General features: G+C 35.5%; 1 protein-coding gene across 6 annotated transcripts in view; it reads left to right on the top strand.

Moving 5' to 3' along the window:
• DEUP1 (deuterosome assembly protein 1) overlaps positions 1–16,390 on the top strand; it is an 89,819-nt gene that overhangs the window by 54,386 nt on the left and 19,043 nt on the right. For 3 of the 6 annotated variants that reach the window (XM_072969013.1, XM_072969010.1, XM_072969011.1), the window contains 3 exons: positions 6,172–6,195; positions 9,443–9,594; positions 15,020–15,134. In XM_072969013.1, coding sequence (XP_072825114.1) covers positions 6,172–6,195; positions 9,443–9,594; positions 15,020–15,134 — 291 coding nt within the window. Of the gene's footprint in view, positions 1–6,171; positions 6,196–9,442; positions 9,639–15,019; positions 15,135–16,390 lie in introns of those variants that run through there. The other 3 variants (XM_072969014.1, XM_072969012.1, XM_072969015.1) reach the window with 2 other exon arrangements.

The following is a 16,390-nucleotide window of genomic DNA, read 5'->3' as shown; positions in this document are numbered from 1 at the left end:
TAGTGATTTGCCAACAATCTTTGGCAGTCCTGGAATGAACATGCATCCATCCAGGGCTCTGTCTTCACACGGCCGTCTGGCCGTCTTCTTTCTGTTTCTTCGTATCATCTTCCCTTCACGTGTGTGTCTCGGTGTCCAGATTCTCCCTTTCGATTGAATACCTGTCATACCGGAGTAGGGTCCACCCTAATGACCTTATTTTTACTTGACTGCCTCTATAAAGGTCTTATTTCCAAATAAGGTCATATTGATAATGATTAGGACTTCAGCATATGACAGTCATACTCTAACAGTTTTTATGTATTACTGGATTCTATTGGATAACATTTTATTTAGAAATTAAGATTTGTGTGTATAAATGAGATTTGTATATAATTCTTTTTTCTATGCTGGCTTTATAACATAAATTGGGAGCTTTTCATATTTATATGAGTTGTCTAGAATAAATTAAGTAATATTGGAATTTCAGTTCTTTAAAGGTTAGAAGGAACTTAGCTGTGAAACCATCCGAATATTGAAGTTTCAGTGAAGTAGATCTTCAATTACCTTTCCATTCTCTTTTAGGGTACTTGGCACATACAAATTTCACTTCTTCTTAGGTTGTTTTTGGTAATTTTTATTTTTCTAGGAAATCTTTACCCATTCCAATATGTTTCCTTGTTACCGAAGGTAGTAAGATCCTAAAGTCCTTTGCATCTTATGTGTATTTTGCATTTGTGTTTCTTTTCTTATTTCAAAGCTTGTGTGGTTTAGCTCTCTTTCTTTTTAAATCTGGCACACCAGATGTGCTTTTCTTATGTAATCTTTCCTTGTGCCATGCTTCCATTCAAGAACACGTGCTCAGTTTCCCATAGGAAATCAGAACTCTTCACATTCCGTAGCTTCCCTCATCTGGCTCACCCCCTTGGTTCCCTGTAGTGACCCACACAAAGCTCCCATTATAGCTAGACCAGTCTTGGTCTCATCTGCACATGTGATGCTCATTTCTCATGCTCTTTCTTGCTTCTAGGCCTTTGCACATACTTTTCCTTCTACCTAAAACTCCCCTTTACCTACTTCACATGGTCATACCCTATTAATTTTTTAAGTCTCTCAGCATAAATTTCATGTTATACAAAATCTTTCCTGATTTTCCTCTGTTAAGTATCCCTCCTTGAAGCTACCATAGCATCTTTTACTTAGCGTCTATCATACCACAATATTAAAATTACCTATTTCTTGTCAACTAGCCATCCCCTTACCAGTCGGCTTATTGAGGGCAGTTGTGTCCTAGTTTACCGCTGTACCTCAGGACTTAGTATAGTGCTGAATATAGGGGGCACTGAAAAATTCACCCATTTTTTAGATGAGTGAATGAACAAATGAGTGAGTGAGTAAATGAATGAATCAATCCATTATATGTCCTCCACCTGAGTGCTTTTCCTTTACCAAAGTAAAGACATACCCTTTCTTTACTAAATCCTATCAGTCCCTTAAGGGACTAGATTAAATTTTATCTCCGCCATGAATTCATTTCCCATTACCCATGTCCCTTCTCCAACAGCACTGTTAATTATAACAAACAGTATTTGAATTGTCTTCTTTTATTTTTTAATTATTTAGTATGGATATGATTTGTCTCCTCAGTCGTGGACTTCTTGAAGGAAGAAGTGGACTATACTTTATACTTTTCTTCATATAAGGTTTGGTGTAGGGTAGGGCTCAATGAATACTTGTGGATTTATAGGACTCACCTTTAGTCTAAAAGGTCTGAAAAAGTTATCATGGAAACCATCGCTAATATCATTAAACAATCACCAAAGCCTTGTCTCATCTCACTTCCTGCATGACCTCAGTCCCAACAGTTGACATTCGTTGATTCAAAAAACATTTGAGTTCCTACTTGGTGCAACATAACTTAACGCATAATTATACCATATCTGTATTATTCACGATTTTTTCATACATGTTAGTCTGCTCAATTTTATTGTGTTTTCCATAAAAGCAAGGTCACTTTTTGATTTTTGATTATGTCTGTAGCACTTAGCACTTATATATACATATATAATATATATTTGTCTAAAGATTGATTAGTGGGGCTATCATAAAATAGAATGCCATTGATGTAGCTCTCCATGTGATGCTTATTAAAAATTTAATCATATATTTTATGTAAGATTGTATTTCATATAGGAAATTTTTTAAATTGAAATATGCTTGACATAAAATATTATGTTAGTTTCAGGTGCACTTCATAGTTATTTAACATTTGTGTATATTATGAAATGAACTTGTTATTTGTTGTCTTGTTTATGATAGCCTTTCTAACAGTATGAGATGGTCACATTGTGGTTTTGCTTTGCATTTCCCTGGTGATTAGTGATGCATATATTATGAAGTGATCACCACAATAGTCTAGTAACCATCTGTCCCATATAAAGTTACTTCAGCATTATCGACCATATTCCGTATGCTGTATATTGCATCCCATAGCTAATTTATTTTATGCCTGGATGTTTGTGCCTCTTAATCTCCTTCACTTATTTCACCCAACCATCCTCATGACCTCTCCTCTGGCAACCATCGGTTTTTCCTCTGTGTCCTTGTGTCTGTTTTTGTTTTATTGGCTTGTTTTGTTTTTTAGATTCCATATATAAGTGAGATTATATAGTATTTGTCCTTCTCCATCTGATTTATTTCACTTAGCATAATAGCCTCTAGGTCCATCCATGTTGTCCCAAATAACAAGATTTCATTTTTATGATGGCTGAGTAATATTCCATTGTATAAATACACATCTTCTTTATTCATTTTCTGTTGGTGGACACTTAGGTTGCTTCGATATCTTGGCTATTGAAAATAATGCTTCAGTGAACATTGGGGTACATATATCTTTTTGAGTCAGTATTTTTGTTTCATTTAGGTAAATACCCAGATGTAAAATTGCTGGATCATATGACAGTTCCGTTTTTAATTTTTTGAGGAACCTCCATAGTTTTTTCCATAGTGGCTGTTCCAGTTTATATTCCTGCCAGTAGTGCATGAGCATTCCTTTTCTCCACATCCTCACCAACACTTGTTATTTGTTGTCTTTTTTACAATAGCCTTTCTAACAGTGTGAGATGGTCACTGTGGTTTTGATTTGCATTTCCCTGATGATTAGTGATGTTAGGCATCTTTTCATGTCTTTTGGCCATCTGTATATCTTCACTGGAAAAATACCTGTTCACATCCTGTATCCATTTTTTAATCAGTTGTTTTTGTGATGTTGAGTTGTGTGAGTTATTTATATGTTCTGGATATTAGCCTTTATCAGGTGTATCATTTGCAAATATCTTCTATTTGGTAAGCTGCCTTTTTATTTTGTTGATAGTTTCCTTCCCTGTGCGAAAGTTTTTTAGTTTGATGTAAGACACTCATTTGTCTTTGCTTTTGTTTCCCTTGCCTAAAGAGACAGATCCAAAAAAATACTACTGAGAATGATGTCAGTGAGCATACTATCTATGTTTTCTTCTAGGAGCTCTTTCATTTCAGGTCTTACATGTAAGTCTTTAGTCCATTTTGTGGGGTTTTTTGTGCATGATGTGAGAGAATAGTCCAATTTGATTCTTTTGTATGTAGCTTTCCAATTTCCCCAACACCATTTATTGAAGAGGCTGTCTTTTTCCCCTTGTATATTCTTGGTGCCTGTGTCATAGATTAATTGACCATGTAAGTGTGGATTATTTTCTGGGCTATGTTAGGTTTACAATTGTGTCTTCTTCTTGAATTGATCCCTTTATCATTATGTAATGTCTTTTGTCTCTGTTACAGTTTTTGTTTTAAAGTCTTTTTTGTCTGACATAAGTATTGCTAACTCATCTTTCTTTTTATTTCCATTTGCATAGAATACCTTTTTCCATTTGTAAAGAACACATTTTTCCATCCCCTAACTGTCAGTCTGTGTGTATCTTTAGATCTCAAGTGTGTCTGTTGGAGGCAGCATATGCTTGGGTCTTGTTTTTTATCCATTCAGCCACTCTGTGTCTTTTGAGTGGAGTGTTTAGGCATTTGTATTTAAAGTAATTGTTAATAAGTGTGTACTTGTTGCCATTTTGTTCATTGCTCTCTGTTCTTTCTTGTTGTTCTTTTGCTTTTTTCCTTGTGATTTGATGACCGTATTTATGATGATCTTTTAAGTTCAAATGCATTTTGACAACTCTACATTTTCACTCCCTCCTCATGTTTAATATTTTTGAAGTCTTATATCTCTTTGTTTTGTGTATTCCTTAGCTATTTATTATGGATGTAGATGATTTTACTACTTTAGTCTTTTAACCTTTCTACTAGCTTTGTAAGTGGTTGATCTACTACCTTTACAGTATGTTTTCCTTTGCCAATGAAATTTTCCCTTTCCTAATTTTCTTATTTCTAGTTGTGGCCTTTTCTTTCCAGTTAGGGAAGTCCCTGTAACATTTTCTGTAAAGCTGACTTAGTGGTGCTGAACTTCTTTAGCTTTTGCTAATCTGTAAAACACTTTCTCTCTCCTTCAAATCTGAGTGATAGCTTTGCTGGTAGAGTATTCTTGGTTGTAGGTTTTTCCCTTTCATCACTTCAAATATATCATGCAATTCCCTGCTGAACTGCAGAGCTTCTGCTGAGAAATCAGCTGACAGTATTGTGGAGTTCCCTTGTATGTATTTAGTTGCTTTCTCCTACTGCTTTTAAGATTATGTCTTAATCATTAATTTTTTCCATTTTAATTATAATGTGTCTTTATGTGGATCTCTTTGGGTCCATTTTGTTTAGGACTCTCTGTGCTTCCTGGACCTGGATGTCTGTTTTCTTCCCCAGGTTAGGGGAGTTTTCAGCTATTGTTTCCTCCAGTAAGTCTCCTCCTTTCCTTCCCCCTTCTCCTTCTGGGACCCCTGTAATGTGGATGTTAGTATCCTTGATGTTGTCCCAGATGTCTCTTAACCTTTCTTCATTTTTTAAAATTATTTTTTTTCTTTTTTCTGTTCAGCTTGGGTAATTTCCCCTACTCTGTCTTCACTGATCTGTTCTTCTCTATCATCTAATCTACTTTTGATTCCTTCTAGTGTATTTTTTACTTCAGTTATTGTATTCTTCAGCTCTGTTTGGTTCTTCTTTGTATTTTCTAACTCTGTGAAACTTCTCACTGTGTTCATCCATTCTTCTGCTGAGTTCATTGAGCATCTTTTTGATCATTACCTTGAACTCTTTATTTGATAGATTGCTTATTGCCACTTCGCCTAGCTCTTCTTCATAGGGAATATATACCTCTCCCATCTCATTTTGCCTACTTTTCTGTTTCTGTATCTTCATACTAGGTAGGTTGGTTATGATTCCTGATTTTGGAGAAGTGGCCTTATGTAGAAGATGTCCTATGGGGCCCAGCAGCACATTCCCCTCCGTTCACCAGAGCTATATGCTCTTGGAGTGCCCTGTGTGTGGTCTGGGAAGCCTGATGTAGGGCTCAAATCCCTTGCTCCTTGGGGAGGACCTCTGCAATTGTGACATTTCTGCACTTTGAGAGTTGCTGATCCAGGGATGTGGGTCCTGACTATGCCATGTCTCCATCCCTTCTCCCTGTCTCATTGTGGTTCCTTCTTTATATATTTAGTCATGGAAAAGCTTCTCTGCTAGTCTTCAGGTTGTTCTCACAGATATTTGCTCTATAAGTAGTTGTAATTTTGATGTGCCCCTGGGACAAGGCAAGTTCAGGATCTTCCTACTATGCCATCTTGGCCACACTCCCCTCATACGTAAAGTTGACTTTATAATTGCTCTCCATTTTTTATATGTGAAGAATTGGAATTGAGTTTGGTAATTGAAATAGTCAAGCCATTGCCCAAAGAGAACAATCTCAAGTGTCCGCTGAATAATAAATAAGGAGTCCAATATGAATCCTGGCTTTTTAAGCTTTTATGATCTATTATGTCACTTATTTAGCACCTACTAGCTTAAAGATTTTGTGAAGGAAACTCCTATCTGTTACGTGTTTAAATTCCATAATTAGTTAATTCTCCTTGAAATATTTGGTGTGAATAAGTAAACATAGAATTAAATAATTTGTGCTGAAAGTTTACCTCAGACAATAAGAAACATAATATTTACATCGTTATTTTTAGATCTTCTAAAATATACAGTGTTTGTATAATATTAAAATAACAATTACTTTTTCCTTTCTAGACAAGTGGACTTACCGATATAAAGGTAGGTCATTTATGAATATCAGAGCTTTGAGAATTTTTCTGCTTAATTAACTGTAATACTCCCTGAATATTTACACTAAAGGCAGAAAGGTTGAAAAATGACACCCACCCAGGAATAGGAACAGCAGCCCTGCGCTCAGTCCTTACCCATTGCATACCTGGAGCTGTGGCAACTCCCATTCTCCTCTGGAGAATTTAGTGATGGGACCAACCACCTGGTATGTAAGTTCTCCTGGGGTCTCAGTGAGATACTTAGAGTAGGAACAGAACTAGCAAGATGTTTTTTGCTTTGAAAAAGATGTTTTCCTTGGATTTGTGCAAAATCTTGACTATATGGAGAAAAGTGAGGGGTTTATCTTATTCTGCCCCTGGGTAACTAACAATGAATTAAGTTTATCACGATAGTTTTTTTGTGATTCCATATTTACTTAGACCTATATTTGTTAAATTTTCTTTCATTTAACGGAGGCGTCATAAAATTAGATTTAATCAGAACTCAGAAGTTATGGTAATTTTTAAGACTAATTTGCCTTTCTCTATCCATAAAGTTTGCTAAATAAAATAACGGCATAAAAATTAGTACCCTCATAAGCATCTAAAACATCCATTTGCATACTAAAAATTAATATATTAATCTTAAAACATGATCAAAACCAGCCCTTCTGTAGAAATAGAATATACATGAATTTAAGAGAAAAAGTGCACATGCAAAATACAGACAGTTTAGTAACTCATATGGCCTCAAGCCAGTGTGTCCAAGTAAACAGTCACCAGGAAGTTTTGCCATTTCAAGAAACACAAAGGATTAAAACTATGAAACCCTAGTAAGAGAGGGTATAGCTCAGTGGTAGAGCATGTGCTTAGCATGCACGGGGTCCTGGGTTCAGTCCCTAGTACCTCTGTCAAGAAAAAAAAAAAAGTAAACCTAATTACCTCCCCCACAAATAAATAATAATAATATATTTTTTTTAATTTTTAAATTTTTTTAAAAACTACAAAACCCTAACATTTGGGGAGGGAAACAAGAAATTGAGATGATGACCCTGTAAAATAACCTATCAGCAATACAGAAGTAAAGTTCAATCAGTGCCTGTTGTCACAGGATAACCGTCTAGTGGAAGATACATTCCTGAAATCGCTAGAAAAGTATTTAAGAAAAACATGACATTAGAGAGCCCCAGAAATGTTATCAAGGAAAACGGAAAATGCTTTTAATACAAATAGTGTAAATGCATTACCTGTGTAATTCTGAGGTCAGTCTCACAACACTTATTTAATTATGGTACATTCAGAAAATTGTGGGCTTTTTAAAAAATTATTACTATCATTCTTAATTACTTTAAACCAACACTAGACCAAAGAGTCACAGATGAAGTCTAATTTTATGGAAAAATTTTGAATAAAATTATAACAGAGCAGCAGACCATCAAGAATTATGTATTTTGACTAGTAGATATCTTTTTAGGAATAAAATTTTGAACCTTTTCCAAGATCTTTTTCAAACAGATCTGCTCATATGAATATTGTCCTTATGAGGGACAGATTTTGTAAGATCTGCCTCCTTTATATTTGTCACAATTCTCTACTTTTAGAATAAATAATGCTTTCTCCTTTAAAGCAGACTATAAACTACTTTTTTATGTGCACTAGTGTTATCTCAAATGAGCAAAGTTGAGACATAAACACAAGAACCTAATAAGCAGAGAAATACCTTCAATGGCCCTTTCCCAGAGGTCACCTTAGTCAATAGATGTATACATCTATAACCCTTTCTGTATTGTGTTGAGGAAGTTTGCCCTCTTGGAGCTTTTTTTTTTTTTTCCATTCAAAAGTAAGACCTTTCCAAAGATTTATAAACTGCTATAATACATTAGGCAGTAAACAGAAGTTATAATAAACAGACTTGGCCTTTGAAGCAAAAAATGAAACATAGGTAAACATTTGAATGCCTAATACATATATATTTCTATACTTATTTATCAATATTGATACTACTATAATAGTACATGAAGTGTTTTATTTTTCCCATTTTTTATTGAAATATATTTGATTTACAATGTTGTGTTAGTTTCTGGTGCAGCAGAGTAATTCAGCTATATATATACATATTCTTTTTTCATATTCTTTTCATTCATTACACATTGCTACAAGCCATTGATAATACACAAATAATTTTAAATGTGCAATTAGTCCAAATTTTCTGAATGACCTTTTGACCAGCAACCCCTATGAAACGGCACTCAAAGCCTTAAATTTAGAAACTTCAAAATGAAAGCTCTAAGCCATAATCATCTATAGTCTTATGAGCATTTAAACATAGAAATTTGAAACATTAAAAAGATATTTTACTCATGTTGTACTTTTTGTGCTAAAATATTATCTTCTGAAAGCAGAGAACTATTATTTAATCAGGAAATTCAGATCATAGCACTATAAATGTGGGATCATTTAAAGCATTTTCATGAGTTTTCATGTGAGAATATATCCTGTTTTTAAAACTTTGTAAGAAGGAAACTTTAGACTCTCCCTCAGAAACTTCTGACAGCATTTAATTAAAACAGCATCAGAAATCTTTATTCTTGCTCTATACCTCTCATTTTGTGATTTAAATGTTTCTTATTCCTTTATGAAGATATTAAAATTGGGTTGCCCATACCAGATAGTAGAACTTTATCATGAAGCTACATTGTTCAAAACTGTGTGGTACTGGCACAGTCCCAACCATAAGATTGTTGGTATAGAACAGTCCAGAATCAGACCCCAGTCTATATAGATTTAATATATAATTTGTTGCATCACCCAACTGTGGGGAAGCAATATGTAATTTTCTGTAAAGACATGTATTATTTTAATCAGAAAAAAATTATTAAAATTGAAAGTTATGTTGATTCTGTTTCCATTATTAATCAACACTAGAAGGCATACCCTATAAACACAGAAACTCGTAAATCTAGCCAAGTTGTTCTAGATACAGAGAACAACGGTGCATGCAGCGAGCCTGTTCTGGTTGGAGCATGGGCAGTAGTGGAGGTGTCACTTTCATTGCGATGTGTTCAGTGGCAGCTGTCACAGCGTCTGTGTTGTGAGAGGGTGAGGGTGGGAGGGGCATTTAGGAGGTACACACTAGTAGAGCCACATCACTCGACTCAAATGAGATGGTTTTTTCCCCACATGTGTCCAAATGCACAGAAAATGTGTATCACTTGTAAGTAACAATTTTTTCAGTGATGGTTTATTTCATTCTCTAGAGTATGGACATCACTAACAGGGAACAGTCAAGGCATACATCTATTAACAAACTGGAATATGAGAATGAAAGGCTCCGAAGTGATCTTGCAAAACTTCATGCCAATGAAAAATCAGCATGGGCTAGTCAAAATACCTATGAAGGAACAGGAAGGTACGCCTATCAAAGCCAATGAAAATGGGAAAAAATGAAGACGGGTATGCTGACTCCATTACATAAGGACATAAATGTATTCACATTTAATTGAAATTTATTTTAAACAATTCAAATTATAATTTTACGTACTTTCTCTTCAGTTTAAAATTTATTTTGTGGTGATAATTCAGTAGCCTAGATACACTGTTTTATATGAAATTCTGTGTGGTCAATAGCTTACAAAATATAACAGTGAAGTGGGTAGAGTGTTCAAATGAGTTTTCATCACTTCAAACCCTTCTTAGAACCTGATGTGGCACACGAAATATACAGATAAGTAATCTTATTTTTTATGACAAAATATAGGAAGATATCGTGTCTGACTTAACTTCAAAAATATATACACTTTATATTGACACTCCTGCTGGGTGATTTCTGACCAGCTGTAGGTCATTTCATAGGAAAGAACCTATGGATGCATAGGAGAGGTTTTCTCTGAAAAGAAGCATGTGGAAAATCAGTATCTGCTGCCCACATTGTCCCCATGCTCGTTAAAATGTCTTAGTTCAGAATTTAAGTACATATAACAGCTAAAAAATCTGACTAATTTCTTCAACTTTAATAAAATATTTATGGAGCAGAACTGTCTCTGGAAGCCTTTCACCATTTTCCCAAACTTGGAAAATGCTCAGCCAAACAAACAAGTTTCTTTTCTATGGGGTTTCCCAGCGCCATTAATATGCTAATTACATTGTGAGTTTCCAAGAACAGGTATGATGTGCAGTATTCCCCAAGCTTGTTTGATCAGATTTATTAACATTCTGTGGTTCTGAGAAGTGGTGAATTAATAGGTCCAGACCCAACTTCAATACGACTTTTGCTTAGAAGCTTATAATACTTAGCATGAAAAACTTATACACTGTTTTCATACTACATAATTAATAATTGCAACTTTGGGACATTAAGTTAACCTTTGTTTTCCCATCTGACAAACGGGGATAATAATTATAAGGTTTATGTGGGGATTATAGCAGAAAACATAGTTCCATATAAAATAAATAGTTCCCTAAATGTTAGCTGCCATTATGATACTATTATTACTATTACTAACAGTTGTTAACATTTATAATAATATTAATGCTTCTTCAACAACTCACAGTGCTTAAGAAGTATATTTCAGTGACTAGACAAATGGCTGAACCTGACATTTCCTCAAAACATAGTCCTGTGGGGAAGAAGTGATGCCAAGCTTGTCTTTGTAACTAAACGTACTCAGTTCTACAGGTGGATAAATCTGTAAATCCATGGAACATACTAAAAAATGCTCAGCATTCTTGTGGCTGTAGTACAGTTCCCTCCTGCTTTCAGCCCCCCAGCCCTGTGTGTGTTAGAAGAAAACACTCTAATCTGTTGTACAAAACAGCAAGCATTCAAAAGTGCTAAAGTAACAGCCCCCCTTCAGGTGGTTAAGGGAAGGAACGAGGGAAGACTGGCTGTCACCCCAGAAGAGCTCTGTTGGTGGGGTGCTGTGGCAGGGCGGTGGTGGCAGTGTGGGGAGGAAGAAAGAGGTCGCTGAGCCACGCCACGGGCCGGTCCGCTGGTGGACATGCCCATGCCAACTGGCCAGTGTCACCGAAAGTCTGTCCAGAGGGGTCTAATCTTGACTGGGGGGCACGAATATATTTTTTCATATAGAATGAGCCCTTTGCAAAGTGCTTCCCTACTCTGCAGATTCATTTCTCCGTGGGTCAGATCACCACCCCACGTGTATAGTTTTCCCATTGGAAGAAAAAAGCAGGCCCCTGGCGATGTTCAGAAGGGTCCTTATATATCCAGTCAGTCACTGTTGAGCACCTATTAGATGCAGAACATTGTTCCCTGTTCCTACTTGTTGGGAATAAATTTAAAGCCTCAGATGAAGGTACTAGGCATTGTTATTTAAACAAAAAGACAAGTCACTCTGCCTTTTACTATTTTTAAAGAGTATTTTCATTGTTTGGATTTCTCCCTTTTCTCTTCATCGGGGCAGTACGGAATGTGTTAAAAGTGCCTAACGAAAACAAGACCGTAGGGGCCACGGAAAGCAGCAGAAGAGGCAGAGCGCTCAGCAAGAGGCTATCTTAATAAGCAGCTCAGGCGACTGTTCCTGCTGCAAAGGCTTGTGTTCTACCAGTCGCATTTGTTGAAAGTTTCATTAAATTTGTTTTAATGGCTTGTCTGACTTCAGTGTTCTCCAGTGACCTGATTTTTAAAAGAAACAGCATTTCAAATGTTCTGAATAAATTATTACCATGTGAAACCCACTGTGGGGAAAGAGTTGTTGAGAGGCAAGGACACTGTGAGCTCACCAGTGGAGAACTGTGAAACATGAATCTATCCGTTATAGCAGCTGAAAAATGAAATATCCTTTCCCTCGCACACAGCACAGCTCAGTGAAGCCAAATAGTAAAAGCTATAGGAATTTATTAGGCATCAAATAATTGGAAAAATACATGCGTCATATTTACATATCAATGGCTAATGCAATATGGTCTTATTAAACTATTTTAGAAAAGAAAAAGCTTTTAGGTAAAGATATATGAAGGCAATGTTTTGCAAAATTTTGAAGTCTGCAGCCTAATTTTTAGCCACTTCTTGCTTTTAGCTGAGGAAGATTTGTATAATACATGATTAAAATAATCTTTTATCCACTTGGAAGTAACTCAGTTTTCGTTGTTTTTCACTCCTATTAGAAGTGATAAGAAAATTCTCATGCTCATCCACTTAAAATGTGAAGAATTTTAGGATATTCCAAAGGATTTGCTTTCCAATAAAAAAGTTATTTGGCACTTTTTTAAAAAATGGGATGTAATTGAATCTGGTGAGGATGTATTGAATGTTTTAAAAGCTTTTTAAAAGTTAGAGTTTTGATGTTTAAGGATAATTTTCACGCTAACTTGGAGTAGTGGTATCCAGAGCTATTAGTATATAACTAATTTTAATGGCAAATCGATTTTGTAATAAATGGAGTTTTATCTGTGCCTCATACTCAAAAGTGAAAATATAATTTTTAAAGTTATATCATGTACTGGAAAGATTTTAGCAATCACAAGTATTGATCATTAAAATTGCTTCAAATCTAGTCAATAAAGTTTCTAAAACTAAAAAGCCACAAAGTCAGATTTGTCATAACCACTCTACAGGATCCCATGTCAAGGAATGGGTAGTCATCCAGAAGCAAAAACTATATGGAGTAAATTTTTGTACCACGGTGTGGCTCCATTACAGAAAAGTGCAGCAGGAGGAGCGATCTAGGCCAGGAAGTAATGAGTGGTTCACAGAGCAAAGGAGCAGCATGTGGAGTGTTAGGAGGCGAGGCTGGAAGCAGGTGAATTGGCACAGTGTGTGACAGAATCCTGTTCCACGCTGAGGACGTTCTGCTACAGCCCAGGGAGGGCTATAAAACTGATGGAGGGCCAGGATTGGGTGTACATCAGACAGCTCTGTGAACTGTGCAGAGCTGACTCAAGTCTCAAGCTGACTCAAGTTGGGTTGAGTTCTGCTCCCCAACAAAGCAGCTGGGTCTTGCTCTCCTGGCAAAGTAGGCAGAAACTTCGGCTCAGGGCCTGTGGAAAAGGTAACTGGACAGACGAGCTTGTGAGAGGGCAGTAAAAGCCTTCTGAGAGAATGTTTAAGATAGGTTTTAAATTGATACACTTAGGATTTTTTGCAAAATGGTTTTATGAAGTATTTGAGAAGCTGTATTCTAGAAGAACTTGTCAGATATAAAGATGATTTAAAGCAAAAGTACTTTACTTCATAATGTAGTCTTTCCTTTCAATCTCTATATTTTATTGATCTTATAATAAAAAGAATGTCTGTATATAAATTTTAGTAATTAGGACCATAAAGCTGTATCTATACACCAAAGCAAAGCGGGTAATTGAGATGATTATTTTGATAATTTAGGACAAATATTACTTTCCCTGAAATCTCTGTATAATTGAGATTATAGAGAGATATATTTCTTGAACCACTTCTATAATTATATTATTTTATTCCACTGTGCTTTGCAATATATAGATGGTAGCCTCACTCAGATTAAAAGGTTCAGCTGAAGATTCTCTGCAGATGTACTCTACAATTGTCATAATTCTATTTGAACGGTGGGATGTTGCATTTTATTGTGCACATCATAAACCATGTTATTTCAGTTTAATTTGCTGTTCTGTTTCCATGGTAATTATGGTTTGGGAGAATGGATTTTAAAAAAAAAGATCTATTTCAAGATAAGCAAGAATGGAAAGCATGTTGTGTTTGTTTTTATGTACTGGTTTACAGATGCCTCACTTAACTTTTACTGCTATTTGTATGCGTAGCTTTGAAAATGTTTGCATAATAAGAAACAAGCCTGTATAGATAGATAGTCTTTGGGTAAGAATAGAGAAAAATAATGTAAATTTTTTTGAATTGTGTGAAGTTAAAATATGAAGGCTTTGGAAATGGTTAATACTGGTAATAATTTGAATTATTAGTAAAAGTAAATAATTTTGAATGAGGGGATTTTTATGTTTTCATGATCTTAGATGGGTTTGATGAAATTTAAGCCCCACTGTCATGAATTAATGCTCAGAAAGATACTTATTTAGTCCCAAACAGCCCATACTGTTAGGACCTTTTTATGTAAAATTCTAGGGTAAGTTCATTTGTTTCTTTTTATTATTATTACTTTGTTTAGTTAGCATACCAAAATTTAAAAATCTGACTGGTGGATTCAGGCTCATCTTCAACTCTTTATTTTAGCACAAACAACAAATCTGTACTGTGCCTTTCATCAAATTGTTGAGTTCAATCCTCATAACAACCCTTTTTTATAAGAGAAAAAATTAAAGTCACAGAGAGATATAGTCACCTGCTCAAGGTCATACAGCTAAGTGTGGAGGAGTTTCGGAAATGATGTAAATTGAAAACATCCTATAAATTATTAAGCCCTATAGAAATTAGAATTATTATATGGACAGTTGTTCTAGCATCAAAAAAAAAAGTATAATTCTGTTAAGAAAGCCAGTGAGCTTAGGTGAAATAGAGAATAGAAGAAGAGTATCTATTTAGAACTCTCAAGGGCAGCCATGGTGACCGTTTTGAAATTTTTCTCAAACTGGTTTCTTGTTATTTAACTAAATGGCAAAGAGATACAACAGTAAAACACAGAAAGGGAAGCCATTAAGACTAGCAGAATATTTTTAACAATTACAAAAGTTTTCTGCTTCATTATTAATTGTTTGAAGTCTTTTAAGTGGAGTAGAAATTATCAGGAAAATGATTTTCAAAAAAATACCCAGATAACAAGCCCGAACGTTTTGTTGTGTTTTCCCCCCAGTCAGATGTCAGAGGAATTTAAATCTTCAGCTACATAAATAAGCAGGTGTCCTTGGTGGCAGTAACAACAGCCCTTCTCTTTTAGATTCAGCCATGATCGTGAGCCAAACAGAAGCGCCACGCCTCCCTTGCCAGCTTTGCCATTTCATACCAAAGAAATGACAAGTCCTTTGGCTAGTGATGATGAAGTATTCCCCATGGTGAGTTGCTGATTGTTACTTTTTTTTTTCCCCTTTACAGGGTGGTTACTCTTACGCTGATATGATATACTGATATGTACATTAGTGGTTAAAAAAAAGTTTCTCCTTGAATAGGATGGGTCTGCGAGTTGTTTGGCAATGACTATCTGTAAAAGGAAAAGGATCCATCATGTTTTACAAAGTATTGCGTCTCTAACACAGGCCAGAATTACTGGTGGCACTTTTTTAAAAATGCAGGTCACCCCTGGATATTCTACGAGCCCTCAAAGATCTGTATATTTAAAGAGCTACAGGTGATCTTTTGTACCTGTTTAAAAAAAAAAATCTCTCTTACTGACTCTGACATACGTACAGAAACACGCATGAATCAGAATTAGACAGCTTGATGAACTACCACAAAGGGAACACAGCAGTGTAGCTCCTACCCACGCAGTAAACAGAACGTTAGTAGCACTCCACAGGCTCCCTTCCTGTCCTCTTCCGATCACTCCTCGCTCCCAAGGTAACCTCTGTCCTGATTTTTAACATCATAAATACGTTGTGGCCATATGTAAATTTTATATAAATGATATCACACTATATGCGTTCTTTTGTCTGGCTTCTTTTGCTCAACATTGTTTCTGAGAGTCATCATCCATATAGTTGGGTGTAGTTTATCCATCTTTGTTTCTCTATAGCCTTATATTGCATATAAGTATTACATACAGTGATACTACAGTTTATCCATTCTGCTGTTGACAAACATTTGAGTTATTTCCTGCTTAAGTCTGTTATAAGTAATGCTGCTAAAAACATTCTTGTGAGTGTCCTTTGTTGCACACGTGTCCACATTTCCACTGGATCAATACTTGAGTGGAATTGCTGGGTCACAGGATATGCATAAGGTCAGCTTTCACTGCTACTGCCAAGCTGTTTCCCTGTTGGAGCCAGTTCATACCCCAGCAAGTACTGGTGTTACTGGCCTTTTTAATTTTAGCTCTTACTGTCAGTTGTAATAACACCATAATGTGGTTTTAACTCTTGTTTCCTGGTAACTAATGTGGTTGAACACCTCTTCATAAATTTATTGGCCATTTTGATATCCTCCTCTGTAAAGCGTCTATTTGATTTCTTTGCCTAATCTTCTGTTGCATTGTCCTTATTCTTGTTGATTATTAAGAGTTCTTTATATGTTCTAGATATAAGCCTTTTGTTGATTATGTGTATTACAAATATCTTCTCCCATTCTTACTTAACCTCTTCACTTAATGGAATCT

The sequence above is a fragment of the Vicugna pacos genome, chromosome 10 (assembly GCF_048564905.1).
Source record: "Vicugna pacos chromosome 10, VicPac4, whole genome shotgun sequence".
Taxonomy (NCBI): domain Eukaryota; kingdom Metazoa; phylum Chordata; class Mammalia; order Artiodactyla; family Camelidae; genus Vicugna; species Vicugna pacos.
The sequence above is the reverse complement of the archived record's forward strand: the minus strand, read 5'-3'. Positions and strand labels throughout refer to the sequence as shown.